Source organism: Tachyglossus aculeatus, chromosome 21 (assembly GCF_015852505.1).
Source record: "Tachyglossus aculeatus isolate mTacAcu1 chromosome 21, mTacAcu1.pri, whole genome shotgun sequence".
NCBI lineage: Eukaryota > Metazoa > Chordata > Mammalia > Monotremata > Tachyglossidae > Tachyglossus > Tachyglossus aculeatus.
Genome location: NC_052086.1, coordinates 32,298,090 through 32,313,132, shown reverse-complemented (window position 1 = coordinate 32,313,132; position 15,043 = coordinate 32,298,090). Strand labels below are relative to the sequence as shown.

The 15,043-nt window shown below is 49.0% G+C and overlaps 1 protein-coding gene across 2 annotated transcripts; it reads right to left on the bottom strand.

Moving 5' to 3' along the window:
* Window positions 1-3,110: 3,110 nt before the first annotated feature.
* Window positions 3,111-14,627, bottom strand: RAN (RAN, member RAS oncogene family). 2 transcript variants are annotated; one of them, XM_038762945.1, is made up of 7 exons: window positions 14,571-14,627; window positions 7,650-7,697; window positions 6,588-6,672; window positions 6,378-6,503; window positions 5,729-5,916; window positions 4,520-4,690; window positions 3,111-4,392 (listed from the first exon to the last, which is right to left on the bottom strand). In XM_038762945.1, exons 2-7 carry the CDS (start codon window positions 7,683-7,685, stop codon window positions 4,348-4,350), a joined length of 651 nt encoding a protein of 216 aa, XP_038618873.1. In that variant the 5' UTR covers window positions 7,686-7,697; window positions 14,571-14,627; the 3' UTR covers window positions 3,111-4,347. The 2 variants fall into 2 exon arrangements, with proteins under 2 accessions (XP_038618873.1, XP_038618874.1); XM_038762946.1 differs by lacking the exon at window positions 14,571-14,627 and adding an exon at window positions 10,957-11,094.
* Between the last annotated feature and the right edge of the window lie 416 nt (window positions 14,628-15,043).

The window sequence follows — 15,043 nt, the reverse complement described above, 5'->3', positions numbered from 1 at the left end:
TTTCCCGGCTTCTAGCTCTCACTTTTGTAAATCAGTTCATCATTATGGTCAACAAATGCTTCGGAACGCTCTTTGTAGACACAATATTGAACTTCGCATCTAGTCTGTAAGCTCCTTCTGAGCAGGGACCAGCTGTATCTACTGTAGTGTATTGTCAATCAATTGTATTTACTGAGCACTTACTGTGTGCAGAGCACTGTATTAAGCGCTTGGGAAGTCCAAGTTGGCAACATATAGAGACGGTCCCTACCCAACAGTGGGCTCACAGTCTAGAAGACTGTTTTGTACTGTCCTCTCACAAGTGCTTTAAGTACAGTTCAGTACACAGTTAAGTGCTCGATAGATACCACTGATGGATTGAGGGGGATACAGTGGCTACGTACGAAGTTCTTCCCTCCCAAAATGAACGCGCTGTGGTTTCCCGCTGACTTCTCACTGGGGCCTAGGGTTTTTTTCTTTTTAGACTGTGAGCCCACTGTTGGGTAGGGACTGTCTCTATATGTTGCCAATTTGTACTTCCCAAGCGCTTAGTACAGTGCTCTGCACACAGTAAGCGCTCAATAAATACGATTGATGATGACTTCGTATTAGGACTGTTCAGGCCCCGTCTGGCCCAGCTGGGCTTGGGTCCGGGAAGTCAGGGAAATCATCTGGAACCCCCGACTGCTATTCTCCTATAAATAAATAAATGATGGCATTTGTTAAGCGCTTACTATCGACAAAGCCCTCCCGCTAGTAATAGTGTTCGTGCGGAGCACTGTACTAAGGTGCTGCTAGGCGAGAATGCCCAGAAGGGAATTTGACATGACTTTTGCACAAGCCCTGCCTCTAGCCTGGATCCAAAAATTACTCTCCCAGCCTTCAAAGCCTCATGTGTCTGTTTATTGTTGTACTGTACTCCCCTAAGAGCTTGGTACAGTGCTCAATCAATCAATCAATCGTATTTATTGAGCGCTTACCGTGTGCAGAGCACTGTACTAAGCGCTTGGGAAGTACAAGCTGGCAACATAGTGTGGCGACTGGGTGCTCCACACCCAGTAAGCGCTCAATACAACTGAACGAATAAGTACAGCGCTGTACTGCACTTTTAAGCTTTTTGTGATTGTCAGCGATTGCTATTTACGGTATAAATACTTTCACGTAGCTTTGTTACCTATAATTGAGTGAATAATTCTGGGGGACTTTTTAACAATTAGAATTTGCATGGCCCCTGAAAACTTGGGTATGCACACTCCCTGGGAGCACTTTAATCTTTATGCTGCCATTACTTCTGCCCATCTATAACTTCAATCAATCAATCAACCAATCAATCATATTTATTGATTCAACATCAACATCTCCCTCACATATTAGATTGTAAACTCCTTGAGGAAAGGGATCTTATCGAGTATTAAACTCTTCCAAGCCCACTGTTGGGTAGGGACTGTCTCTATATGTTGCCAACTTGTACTTCCCAAGCGCTTAGTACAGTGCTCTGCACACAGTAAGCGCTCAATAAATACGATTGATTGATTGATTCCAAGCACTTTGTTACAGTGCCTTGCCCAGAGTAGGCAGTCAGTGGTGATAAATTTGATAAGGCATTAAACAGTTTCAGGAACCCATTTACAACATTGCCCCTTTAGGGAAATTGCTACTTGTTTGCTCTGTGGGCTTGGGCGAGCCACTTCACTTCTCTGCGCCTGTTATTCCACCTGTAAAATAAGGATTACAATTGAGCCCAATCCAATTATCTACTCCAGCACTGGCATAGTGATTGCCTCTTTATTACCGTATTGTACTTTCAAGTGCTTAGTACAGTGCTCTGCACACTCAACAGTTGAATGAATAAATACCATTTAAAAAGAAAAAAAAAATCGGTTCCACTCTTTAATGCTCTGACAAAGTGGTCTTCAGGAGGTAAGTCTGAGGGTTGACCGTAAATTTCAATCTTACTGCTTTGGTTTCTGCTTTAGTCACAAACCTCTTTTGCTACACCTATTTCATGGAAGTCATACTTAATTTGCACTCAGAAGATGCTGAAATGTAGCAAAGCAAACCCCTCCCGCTGTCCGAAATGCCAGCTTCTGGAGAGTTGGGAATCAGAGGGGAGTTTTGAACCAGGCCCACATCGAGATGCTAATCAGGGGGACCAAATTAGGATTCACTGAGAGGCCAAATCAGACCATGCATTGACCTAAAAGATATTTCCATGTATGACTTCCCACTAGATGGGGTCTCCACATAAAAGACAAACCCGGCTCCGCTGTTTTAAGAAATTATTCAAGATTCAAGACGGGATCAAGTGGAAAAATCCAGCCATTTCTCTGACCTGGACTTTTAATATCCAGTTCTTAGACAAAATATCTTCCCTAAGCCCCACCCTCTAGTTTTTAAGCATTTCAAATTTGAACTACAAGACAGTAACGGCTTGACAAGAGTTAACACTGTTACCCAAGGAAATTAACTCTTCATATATTTCTAGTGTGCCTTAAAGTCTCCTGATGCACCATTAAAAATGTTTTTCCGAACAATGCTTCCTAATCCCCTAATGGGCCCATTACACATCTCTGTGCTTGGCCTTTCACAACCCACGATAAGTCACAGCAAACACAAAACTGGATCCCACATGAGCAGTCTGTGGCTCCATCAGAAGATGGTAGATTGGGGAAGAACACATATGTAGAATTAAGCATAATGTAGGTTTTTCTTTATATGGTGAGGATTTGTTAAATACTCACTCTGTGCCAAGCACTGTGGGCAATACGCCACAATCAGAGCAGGCAGTCCCTGCCCCACATGGGGCATTGCAAATTTCACGGAAGAACCCAGCCTGCATTCCTGGCTCACTGCCGGATTCTCTTGGGAAGACCCCCTAGATGCTCCCAAAAACATTAGATCCCTCCCAGAAACATCAGTGCTTAGCATATAGTAAGTGCTTAATAAATGCCAACATTATTAGATCTGAGCCATCTCCTTCATCGTTGTTGGGTGGTGGGGGAAGGAAGAGAATCAGTTTGCAGAATCCCTGCAGTTTGCATTTTTTTTCATGACAAGACTCACCCCTTGTAAGATTACTTAATAAAGTTCTGAAAACCTGGTAAAACAAGTGCAGAAAACTACACTGAATATGAAGAATGTTTCACTTTATTCTGGAACCCAAAGTACAGAACTGATGTTCCAAGGCTTCATCTTCGGTTACCGCGTTGCTGAAAAATGTTACAATGGTCCATATTATAGTCAGGGTCATTTGACTCGAATTTAGCATACAGCTTTCCAAATCCACAGTCGCAAGTTTTGAGTTTCATTTATCTACTTATGAACCTCATGCAAGACTACAGCAAGCTTGAATGCTTTTTTTTTTTCTTTTTTCAGTTTTCAATGACTAGGTTTAGGCCAAAACAAGACTAGCGTCCTCAAGTTTAAACTGCGTATTTTTTAAATATAGTTCAATAAGGCCATTTTCTCGGTTACCACTGCCCGGTTGAACACCGAAAGTAAAACTCCCTTTCCAGGTATCCCACCTCAAACGTTCCTTTTTTGGCCTCCCAGGGTAATTAATAAAATACAAGTTAAGCAGCATCCAAGATATAGTCACATAAAATTCCAAGTTTTATTCTAGCAGCCGATTGGCAAAGGGTACACGGTTCATGTACTCCCTTCCAACGCTCAGCTTTCCAGAGGAGCGATCTATTGGGCATCTGAAATATCATTTTGGCATAGTAACTGCTAGAGGGGTTGGTTCTTTCACAGTTAACGGCTTGGCCAAGCTGTCACCATCTACTCGAAGGCAGGTGAGCAGCTTTTAAGCAGCCACCCTTTAGCTATTAGCTTTGTTTTCTGATGTACAGAATACGCCAGCTGGATTATTAGGAATGAGAAAAATCAAATTATACCAAGTGAAATGACAGGATGTAAAAGTACTTTAAGACTACGGTGTAACATCTCATACCATCCTAGACAGTTTTAAAAATACTGGTAATGGATAAAAGTTCACTTGCTTAGATATTTCAAATACAACTTTATTATGATCTAAACGAAAAAGGAATGGGAATGACAGTAACAAACAAGATTCACCACAGAATATTGTGATGTGACTGCAGCAGTCTTACAGTTGAAACTCAAGGGGAAAGTAATTGCAGTCCAAAAACAGCTAAATACGCAGGTCCAAAATATGAAGGAATATTTTTTTTTTTTTTAAACTGCCACATTCACTCCGAAGCCCATTCATCTCCTTCAGCATCCCAAAGATTAAGCACATGTTCTGCTCAGCTATATAATAAAGTGGCAAACACGCTGCACCACTGACATCACAGGACAGTTGCCTATAAAACTAGACTTCTGACGCTGGGCTCCAGCTTCAATTCCTCACAGGTCGTCATCTTCATCGGGGAGAGCGGTTGTCTGAGCAATCTGGGGGAAAAGGAGGAGAAAGATGATGGGGAGTTTCCCAAGATTTTTCACCGCATGCCAGTAACTCGGTGTTACTTGTGTCCGAACCAGTTAATTCCCAGTAGTCAACCATTGCAACTTTGGATACCTGTAAGTCCTGCTCGTACTGTGCCGCCAGTGCTGGGTCCATGACAACTTCTGGTGGTGCAAGCGCAGGCATGGCAACAAACTCCAAATTGGGATCGCCAATTAGCTTTCTAGCGAGCCAAAGGAAGGGCTTCTCAAAGTTGTAGTTACTTTTGGCAGAAATATCATAGTACTATTTTTTTTTATTAAAAAAAAAAGGGAGAGAGACATACAGCCAATATTAGTACCAGGGGTTTAACCTTCATAGATAATAAACCTCATGTTTGGCGAAAAGCAGCAGGGCCTAGGATAGAGCACGGGCCTGAGAGTCGGAAGGATCTGGGTTCCAATCCTGGCTCCACTACTTGTTTGCTGTGTGACCTTGAATTGAGTCGCTTCATTTTCTGTGCCCAGCACATAGTAAGCGTTTTAACAACCACCATAAAAAAGTGGGTAATAAGAGCCAGATTCTTCACCAGACACTACACTATGTTACATGCTGTTTTAGATTATCAATGGGATTTACTGAGCACTCAGTGTGCAGACCACTGTGGGCCCGTTGTTGGGTAGGGACCATCTATGTTGCCGACTTGTACTTCCCAAGTGCTTAGTACAGTGCTCTGCACACAGTAAGCATGCGATAAGATTGAATGAATGAATGAATAAGCGCTTGGGGGTGTAGAACAGACCTAATATATCCCGTCGGCAAGGGGCCCGCAGTCTAGACTACGGCCTATCACAATGCACGTTTTAGGAACTGAAGGCTCCGGGCTTGGCCGATGGCTTAAGAGAAACTATCTGGGTGATTACTACAGCTCCAATTTTTACATGGACACCACAAATAACCTTTGAGAGATGGGGGGAGGGGAGTATATGGATTTAAAATTTGTCAAGGCCTGTAGCGTCAAACAAAAATTCCAAAAATCTAGACCAACTCAGCATTTGAAAACGGGCAGTAAATTAATCTGTACGAGTCAGAATTTTAATACTACTACTTGTGGCATTTGTTAAGTTCAATGTCAGGCACTGGAATAGATACAAGTTAATCAGGTCAGTCTCTATCCCACTAAGGGCCCAGTCTAGGGAGGGTGAACAGGCGTTTAATACCCGTTTTACGGATGAGGACACCAAGGCAGAGAGAAGCGACTTGCCAGGAGGCCCCCGGTTCCCCAGCCCATGCTCTTTCCACGAGGCGTACTTTCCCATTTTAAAAATGCCCTTTACGTTATACCTGGAGATTCTTCTTCCGATGGAAGACGATGGATTTTGCTTTGACTTTCCTGTCCTTGATATCCACTTTGTTGCCACACAAGACTATTGGGATGTTTTCGCATACCCGTACCAGATCTCTGTGCCAGTTGGGTACGTTCTTGTAAGTAACTCTTGAAGTAACATCAAACATGATAATGGCACACTGAGCTGAAAAGCAAATTCAACCAGTAAGGCGTGTCAGTTGTGTACCCACCACTTCCCGATGCTAGACATTTACAATCTTCTCATTAAAAACCTAGTCTTCAGTATCATTAATCGGCCCCCAAACTTGAAAACCAAATTGCTTGAGAATCTAAAAGGGTAAATTGGAATTTCATCTGCTGTTCAAATGAGGTTAAAGAGCGAACTTTATTCTTGGTGACGATGAAAAAAAATATTAGTTCTTGAACGTCAGACGGTCAGTCACTGTGGATTTAATCTGAAAGACCCACCCCATAGCACACCTATTTTAGTGATCGCGTTCTGAATCTCAAAGGCTGTAGTGTTTTATGAGGCTGACACAAGTAAACCACCTTTTACTTTCTAAACACTGTCACTACTAGTAACCTGGGGGGGAGTGCGGGATTACAAAGCGTACACCCTAACGAGAATAAAATCAGCCACCTTACCTTGGATGTAATAGCCATCTCTCAGACCACCAAACTTCTCCTGCCCGGCTGTATCCCACACATTGAATTTGATAGGCCCTCTGTTAGTATGGAACACCAGAGGGTGAACCTCCACACCCAAAGTAGCTGGAATACAAATTGTGATCTTTAGACAGCGGAGTCACACTGAAAACCAGAAATATACAAGCGGTTGGTACTTTTCCCACATACCTACATACTTCTTCTCAAATTCACCAGTCAAGTGGCGCTTTACAAACGTGGTCTTTCCGGTACCCCCATCGCCAACCAGCACAAGCTGTAGAAGGCAGAGACACAAAGGAGATGTCAAACATCAGTTTTGTACTTGGAATGGGAAAAAAAAAAGGTACAGCAAATCAGCTCAGTGTGGTCCTTAAGAGGCTACGGTTATAGGCACCCCAAGAAGTTACAGAGAAGACTGGTATTAGACCCCTCCCTCCCTGTGCCAAGAAACCCAGAACAGTTTACAGCCACCCTGCACCGGTGAAACGGCAAGCCCCTTTCCCAGAGGTAAAAGACCGCGGTTTTGATCGGGATAACGATGCACCGAAGCAGCTAGCCTGCCTTGTGGGTGGGAGCACGTTTTTAACTGATAATAACAACAACAGTATTTATTAAGTGCTAACTATGTGGCAAACACTGTTCTAAGTGCCGGGGTAGATACAAGGTCATCAGGTCCCCCAGGTGGGGCTCCCGGTCTTCATCTCCATTTTCCAGACGTGGTAACTGAGGCCCGTCCTTGGGTAAGGACCGTTGGACTTCCCAAGCGCTTAGTACAGCACTCTGTGATTTGTACAGATTTTTTTACTCCATTATTCTACTTGTACATATTTACTATTCTATTTATTTTGTCAGTGATGTGCCTCTAACTTTACTTCTATTTATTCTGATGACTTGTCCCCTGACCACGTGTTTTGTTTTGTTGTCTGTCTCCCCTTTCTAGACTGTGAGCCTGTTGTTGGGTAGGGACCGTCTCTGTCGCCGACTTGTATTTCCCAGGCGCTTAGTCTGGTGCTCTGCACACGGTCAGCGCTCAATAAACATGAATGAATGAATGATTGCACTGAACGAATGGGGCCTGGAGGGGCCGGGTGAGTCGGGCCTAGTCCGAGCTGAGGCGAAGTGGTAGGGGGGGATTCGAACCCGGGCCCTCTGATCAATCACCCCCCCAACACACACAAGGCCAGGCTCTCGCCGCTGGGCCATGGGGGGCAATTGGCCCTCATGCCCCCCACCCCCACCCCGGATACCCACCTTAAACTGCACTTGGGGCTCTCCTTGAGCAGCCATGGTAGACGGTTCCTGTGAGGGAGGAGGACAGACGGGACAGAAGCAGTGAGAGCACGGCAGGATAAGAGAAGACGGGGCAGGCAGGGAGGGCCGCATCGGGGTGGGGCGAAGGGGCTAATAATAATAATAATAATAACGGTACTTGTCAAGCGCTTACTATGTGCCACGCACTGTTCTAAGCACTAGGGGAGATACAAGATAATTAGGTTGTCCCACGTGGGGCTCACAGTCTCAATCCCCGTTTTCCAGATGAGGGAACTGAGGCCCAGAGAAGTGACCTGCCCAAAGTCACACAGCTGACACTTGGCGGAGCGGGGACTTGAACCCACGACCCCCGACTCCAAAGCCCGGGCTCTTTTCCACTGAGCCACGCTGCTGCCATGCGGACGGGGTCCCCGCGGGCCGGGCTTAGCCCAGGGCTCCGCACACGGTAAGCGCTCAATAAATACGACCGAATGAATGAATGAGCGGGCGGGCGGGCGGGAGGGGCGGGCGTCGGCTCGTGCTCCTCCTCTTCCTCCTCCTCCTCCCCAGCACATGGAGCGCGGTCTGCGGGTGGGTGGCGGGATGAATGGGGCGCAAATGGCGCCGGGCCGCGCGGGCCTGTCCCGGCTCCCAAGGCCCTCCGACCCCCGGGAGGGATGGATGGATGGATGAAGGGCGGGGGGGCGATTCATTCATTCAATGGTATTTATTGAGCGCTTACTGTGTGCAGAGCACTGTAGTAACCGCCCGATGGCGGGGGGGACGGCCCGGGACGGATGGCCTGTCCCGTTGTCGACCCCCGGCCCCCACCCTCCCCGTTCTAGAACACCCTCCCTCCCTCCACACACCCGCCAAGCTAGCTCTCCTCCTCCCTTCAAAGCCCCCCTGAGAGCTCACCTCCTCCAGGAGGCCTTCCCACACTGAGCCCCCACCTTCCTCTCATTCACTCATTCAATCGTACTTATTGAGCGCTTACTGGGTACAAAGCGCTTGGGAAGGCCAAGTCGGCAACATCTGGAGACGGTCCCTACCCAACAGCGGGCTCACAGTCTAGAAGGGGGAGACGGGCAACAAAACAAAACGTAGTAACAAAATAAAATAGAATAAACATGTACAAGTAAAATAGACTAATAATAAATATGTACAAACACACGTACCCATCCTTCCCCTCCCCACAGCACCATGTTTGTACAGATTACTCTACTTGTACATATTTATTTTATTAATATGTTCTGCTTTGTTGCCCGTCTCCCCCTTCTAGACTGTAAGCCCGCTGTTGGGTAGGGACCGTCTCTCCATGCCGCCGACTTGGACTTCCCAAGCGCTTAGTCCAGTGCTCTGCACACAGTAAGCGCTCAATAAATACGACTGAATGACTGGAGACCGTCTATGTTGCCGACCTGGACTTCCCAAGCGCTTAGTCCAGTGATTTGCACAGTAAGCGCTCACTAAACACGACTGAATGAATAGACACCATCTATGTTGCCGACTTGGACTTCCCAAGCGCTTAGGACAGTGCTCTGCACACGGTAGGGGCTCACTAAACACGACTGAATAAATGGAGCCCGTCTCTCCATGCGCTTAGTCCAGTGCTTTGTACACAGGAGGCGCTCACTAAATACGACTGAATGAATGGAGACCGCCTCTCTAGGCGCTCAGTCCAGTGCTCTCCACACAGGAGGCGCTCACGAAATACGACTGAATGAATGGAGACCGTCTCTCTAGGCGCTCAGTCCGGTGCTCTCCACACAGGAGGCGCTCACTAAATACGACTGAATGAATGGAGACCGTCTCTCTAGGCGCTCAGCCCAGTGCTCTCCACACAGGAGGCGCTCACTAAATACGACTGGATGGAGACCGTCTCTCTAGGCGCTCAGTCCAGTGCTCTCCACACAGGAGGCGCTCACTAAATAGGACTGAATGAATAGAGGCCGTCTCTCTAGGCGCTCAGTCCAGTGCTCTCCACACAGGAGGCGCTCACTAAATACGACTGAATGAATGAACACCGTCTCTCTAAGCGCTCAGTCCAGTGCTCTCCACACAGGAGGCGCTCACTAAATACGACTGAATGAATGGAGACCGTCTCTCTAGGCGCTCAGCCCAGTGCTCTCCACACAGGAGGCGCTCACTAAATACGACTGAATGAATGGAGACCGTCTCTCTAGGCGCTCAGCCCAGTGCTCTCCACACAGGAGGCGCTCACTAAATACGATTGAATGAATGAACACCGTCTCTCTAGGCGCTCAGTCCGGTGCTCTCCACACAGGAGGCGCTCACTAAATACGACTGGATGGAGACCGTCTCTCTAGGCGCTCAGTCCAGTGCTCTCCACACAGGAGGCGCTCACTAAATAGGACTGAATGAATAGAGGCCGTCTCTCTAGGCGCTCAGTCCAGTGCTCTCCACACAGGAGTTGCTCACTAAATACGATTGAATGAATGAACACCGTCTCTCTAAGCGCTCAGTCCAGTGCTCTCCACACAGGAGGCGCTCACTAAATACGACTGAATGAATGGAGACCGTCTCTCTAGGCGCTCAGCCCAGTGCTCTCCACACAGGAGGCGCTCACTAAATACGATTGAATGAATGAACACCGTCTCTCTAGGCGCTCAGTCCGGCGCTCTCCACACAGGAGGCGCTCACTAAATACGACTGAATGAATGGAGGCCGTCTCTCTAGGCGCTCAGTCCGGCGCTCTCCACACAGGAGGCGCTCACTAAATACGACTGAATGAATGGAGACCGTCTCTCTAGGCGCTCAGGCCGGTGCTCTCCACACAGGAGGCGCTCACTAAATACGACTGAATGAATGGAGACCGTCTCTCTAGGCGCTCAGTCCGGTGCTCTCCACACAGGAGGCGCTCACTAAATACGACTGAATGAATGGAGGCCGTCTCTCTAGGCGCTCAGTCCGGTGCTCTCCACACAGGAGGCGCTCACTAAATACGACTGAATGAATGGAGACCGTCTCTCTAGGCGCTCAGTCCAGTGCTCTCCACACAGGAGGCGCTCCCTAAATACGACTGAATGAATGGGGACCGACCCTATTGGACTCCCCGGGCGCTTAGGCCAGTGGTGCGGGCCCAGTAGGCGCTCACTAGATAGGACGGAGTGAATGAGGGGGGCGAAATGGCGGGTAAGGAAGGGGAGCGGGCCTCCGCTGTCCTCACACGCGGCCGCCCCTGAGGAGAAAAAAGATGGCCGGGGCTCGGGCTGAGGGAAAGGGCGCCGTGGCCGCCGCCGCCGCCCTTCTTCCTCCCGCCTTCCCTCCTCCCCGCGCCCGCTACCTTCCAGAAGCGTCTGGGCGGCCGCCTCACGGAGCGATGGAAAGATGGCGGAAGCCCGCTTCAAATACGACGACGACGAGGAGGAGGAGGAGGAGGACGCCGCCGCGCGCGCGCAGGGCGGGGGGGGCGGGACGGAGGGCAACGCCGTGACGTCAGACGCACGCACGCACGCGCGCGGCTGGGCGGCCGCCTGACTGAGCGCTGCAAAGATGGCGGAAGCCCGATTCGAATACGACGCCGCAGCGCGCGCGGGAGGAGGGAAACGGCGTGACGTCAGACGCACGCACGCGACTGGGCGGCCGCCTGACAGAGCGCTGGAAAGATGGCGGAAGCCCGATTCAAATAGGACGGCGACGAGGAGGAGGACGCCGCCACGCGCGGGGGGGGGCCGGAGGGACACGGCGTGACGTCAGACGCACGCACGCGCCCGTCTGGCCGCCTGACTGAGCGCCGGAAAGATGGCGGAAGCCCGATTCAAATACGAGGAGGAGGAGGAGGAGGACGCCGCCGCGCGCGCCGGGGGGGCGGGGCAGGAGGGAAACGCCGTGACGTCAGACGCACGCACGCGCCCCTCTGGCCGCCTGACTGATCGCTGGAAAGATGGCGGAAGCCCGATTCAAACACGACGAGGAGGAGGAGGACGCCGCCGCAGGGAAACGGCGTGACGTCAGACGCACGCACGCACGCGCCCGCCTGGCCGCCTGCCTGAGTGCGAGGAAAGATGGCGGAAGCCCGATTCTACGACGACGATGAGGGGGCCCACACTGAGCCCCCTCCCCGCCGCCTTCCCTCCTTCCCTTCCCCACAGCCCCTATATATATATGTATATATGTTTGCACGGATTTATTACTCTATTTTACTTGCACATATCTATTTTATTTTGTTCTCTGTCCCGTCTAGACTGTGAGCCCACTGGTTGGGTGGGGACCGTCTCTATACGTTGCCAACTTGTCCTTCCCAAGCGCTTAGTCCAGTGCTCTGCACACAGTAAGCGCTCAATAAATACGATTGAATGAATGAATGAATCTGATTGTACTGCATCTATCCCAGTGTTTAGCAGAGTACTTAGAGAAGCAAAGTGGGCTCGGTGGAAAAGAGCCCGGGCTTGGGAGTCGCAGGTCATGGGTTCTAATCCCGACTCCCCCGCTTGTCGTCAGCTGTGTGACTTTGGGCAAGTCACTTCACTTCTCTGGGCCTCAGTGACCTCATCTGGAAAATGGGGATTAAGACTGTGAGCCCCACGTGGGACAACCTGATCCCCTTGTAACTTCCCCAGCGCTTAGAACAGTGCTTTGCACATAGTAAGCGCTTAATAAATGCCATTATTATTATTATTATGGGTTCTAATCCCGGTTCCGCCACTTGTCAGCTGTGTGACTTTGGGCAAGTCACCTCACTTCTCTGTGCCTAAATTACCACATCTATAAAATGGGGGTTAAGACTGTGAGCCCCACGTGGGACAACCTGATCACCCTGTAACTTCCCCAGCGCTTAGAACAGTGCTTTGCACATAGTAAGGGCTTAATAAATGCCATCATTATTATTATGGGTTCTAATCCCGGCTCCGCCACTTGTCAGCTGTGTGACTTTGGGCACGTCACCTCACTTCTCTGTGCCTCAGATATCTCATCTGTATAATGGGGATTAAGACTGTGAGCCCCATGTGGGCCAACTGGTTGGGTAGGGGCCGTCAATCAATCAATCAATCGTATTTATTGAGCGCTTACTATGTGCAGAGCCCTGTACTAAGCGCTTGGGAAGTCCAACTTGGCAACATATAGAGACAACAGTGCGCTCACAGTCTAGAAGGGGGAGACAGAGAACAAAACCAAACATATTAACAAAATAAAACAGAATAGATATGTACAAGTAAAATAAATAGAGTAATAAATATGACAAAGCCAAACATTAACAAAATAAAATAAATAGAATAGATATGTACTAGTAAAATAGAGTAATAAATACGTACAAACATATATACAGGTGCTGTGGGGAAGGGAAGGAGGTAAGACGGGGGGGATGGAGAGGGGGAGAGGAAGGAGGGGGCTCAGTCTGGGAAGGCCTCCTGGAGGAGGTGTAAAATAAATAGAGCAATAAATATGACAAAACCAAACATATTAACAAAATAAAATAAATAGAATAGATATGTACAAGTAAAATAAATAAATAGATTAATAAATCTGTACAAACATATACAGGTGCTGTGGGGAAGGGAAGGAGGTGTAAAATAAATAAATAAATAGAGTAATAAATATGACAAAACCAAACATATTAACAAAATAAAATAAATAGGATATGTACTAGTAAATAGAGTAATAAATATGTACAAACATATATACATATATACAGGTGCTGTGGGGAAGGGAAGGAGGTAAGACGGGGGGATGGAGAGGGGGACGAGGGAGAGAGGAAGGTGGGGGCTCAGTCTGGGAAGGCCTCCTGGAGGAGGTGTAAAATAAATAAATAAATAGAGTAATAAATATGACAAAACCAAACATATTAACAAAATACAATAAATAGAATAGATATGTACAAGTAAAATAAATAGAGTAATAAATATCTACAAACATATATACATATATACAGGTGCTGTGGGGAAGGGAAGGAGGTAAGACGGGGGGATGGAGAGGGGGACGAGGGAGAGAGGAAGGTGGGGGCTCAGTCTGGGAAGGCCTCCTGGAGGAGGTGTAAAATAAATAAATAAATAGAGTAATAAATATGACAAAACCAAACATATTAACAAAATACAATAAATAGAATAGATATGTACAAGTAAAATAAATAGAGTAATAAATATGTACAAACATATATACATATATACAGGTGCTGTGGGGAAGGGAAGGAGGTAAGACGGGGGGATGGAGAGGGGGACGAAGGAGAGAGGAAGGTGGGGGCTCAGTCTGGGAAGGCCTCCTGGAGGAGGTGTAAAATAAATAAATAAATAAATAGAGTAATAAATATGACAAAACCAAACATATTAACAAAATACAATAAATAGAATAGATATGTACAAGTAAAATAAATAAATAGAGTAATAGATATGTACAAACATATATACAGACGCTGTGGGGAAGGGAAGGAGGTAAGACGGGGGATGGATGGAGAGAGGAAGGAGGGGGCTCAGTCTTGGAAGGCCTCCTGGAGGAGGTGAGCTCTCAGAAGGGCCTTGAAGGGAGGAAGAGAGCGAGCTTGGCGGATGTGGGGAGGGACTGTCTCTGTAGGTTGGCAACCTGTACTTCCCCCTGTACTCTGCTCCCGGTAGGCGCTCAATAAATACGACTGAATGAATGAATGAATGAGTGAGGAGGACGCCGCCGCGCGCGCGCGGGAGGGGGGGCGGGACGGAGGGAAACGACGTGACGTCAGACGCGCACGCGCGACTTTAACCGCCACCGCCGAACGCGAAGGTGCGCCTGCGCGCCGGGTGGGGGGGGCGCGCGCCCCCCCCCGCCTCGGCCGGCACCGCAGCCCCCGCGGGGAAGGGGAGGGGGGGGGCTGTGGAGAAGGGCGGTGCCGTTGAGCGTAGGGGGAAAGGCCGCCCGCCCCCGAGGATCCCCGTGCCGGTGGGGTCGCCTCAGGCGGGGGCGCCATAGACCGGTCCGGGCCGGACTTACCGGGCGGTGGTCGGGGAGCCTCAGCGCCGCGCCCCAACCTCGTCCTGCGGCCAACGGCGGGAAGGAGCCCGGGCTCGCGGGCGCCCCCGGGTGGCCGCCGGGACACGGGACAAGCGCGCGCGGGGGCGCGCATGCGCAGACGCGCGCCGGCCCGCCCCTCCCCCCCCGCCTCAGCCCGCGGCGCCCGCCCCGCTCCGACGATCAGCCCTTCATTCATCCACTCATTCATTCATTCAGTCGTATTTACTGAGCGCTTCATTCATTCATTCATTCATAATAATAATAATGGCATTCATGAAGCGCTTACTGTGTGCAAAGCCCTGTTCTAAGCGCTGGGGAGTTTACAAGGTGATGAGGTGGTCCCACGGGGGGCTCACAGTCTTCATCCCCATTTTCCAGATGAGGGAACTGAGGCCCAGAGAGGTGAAGTGACTTGCCCAAAGTCACACAGCTGACAGTTGGCGGAGCCGGGA

Coding starts and splice junctions, on each gene's coding strand:
- RAN (XM_038762945.1), bottom strand. CDS start 7,685: ATGGCTGCTCAAGGAGAGCCCCAAGTGCAGTTTAAG. Junction 6,504..6,587: donor ATTTGAGAAGAAGTATGTAG/GTATGTGGGAAA, acceptor TTTGTATTCCAG/CTACTTTGGGTGTGGAGGTT. Junction 4,393..4,519: donor AGTACGAGCAGGACTTACAG/GTATCCAAAGTT, acceptor CTTTTCCCCCAG/ATTGCTCAGACAACCGCTCT.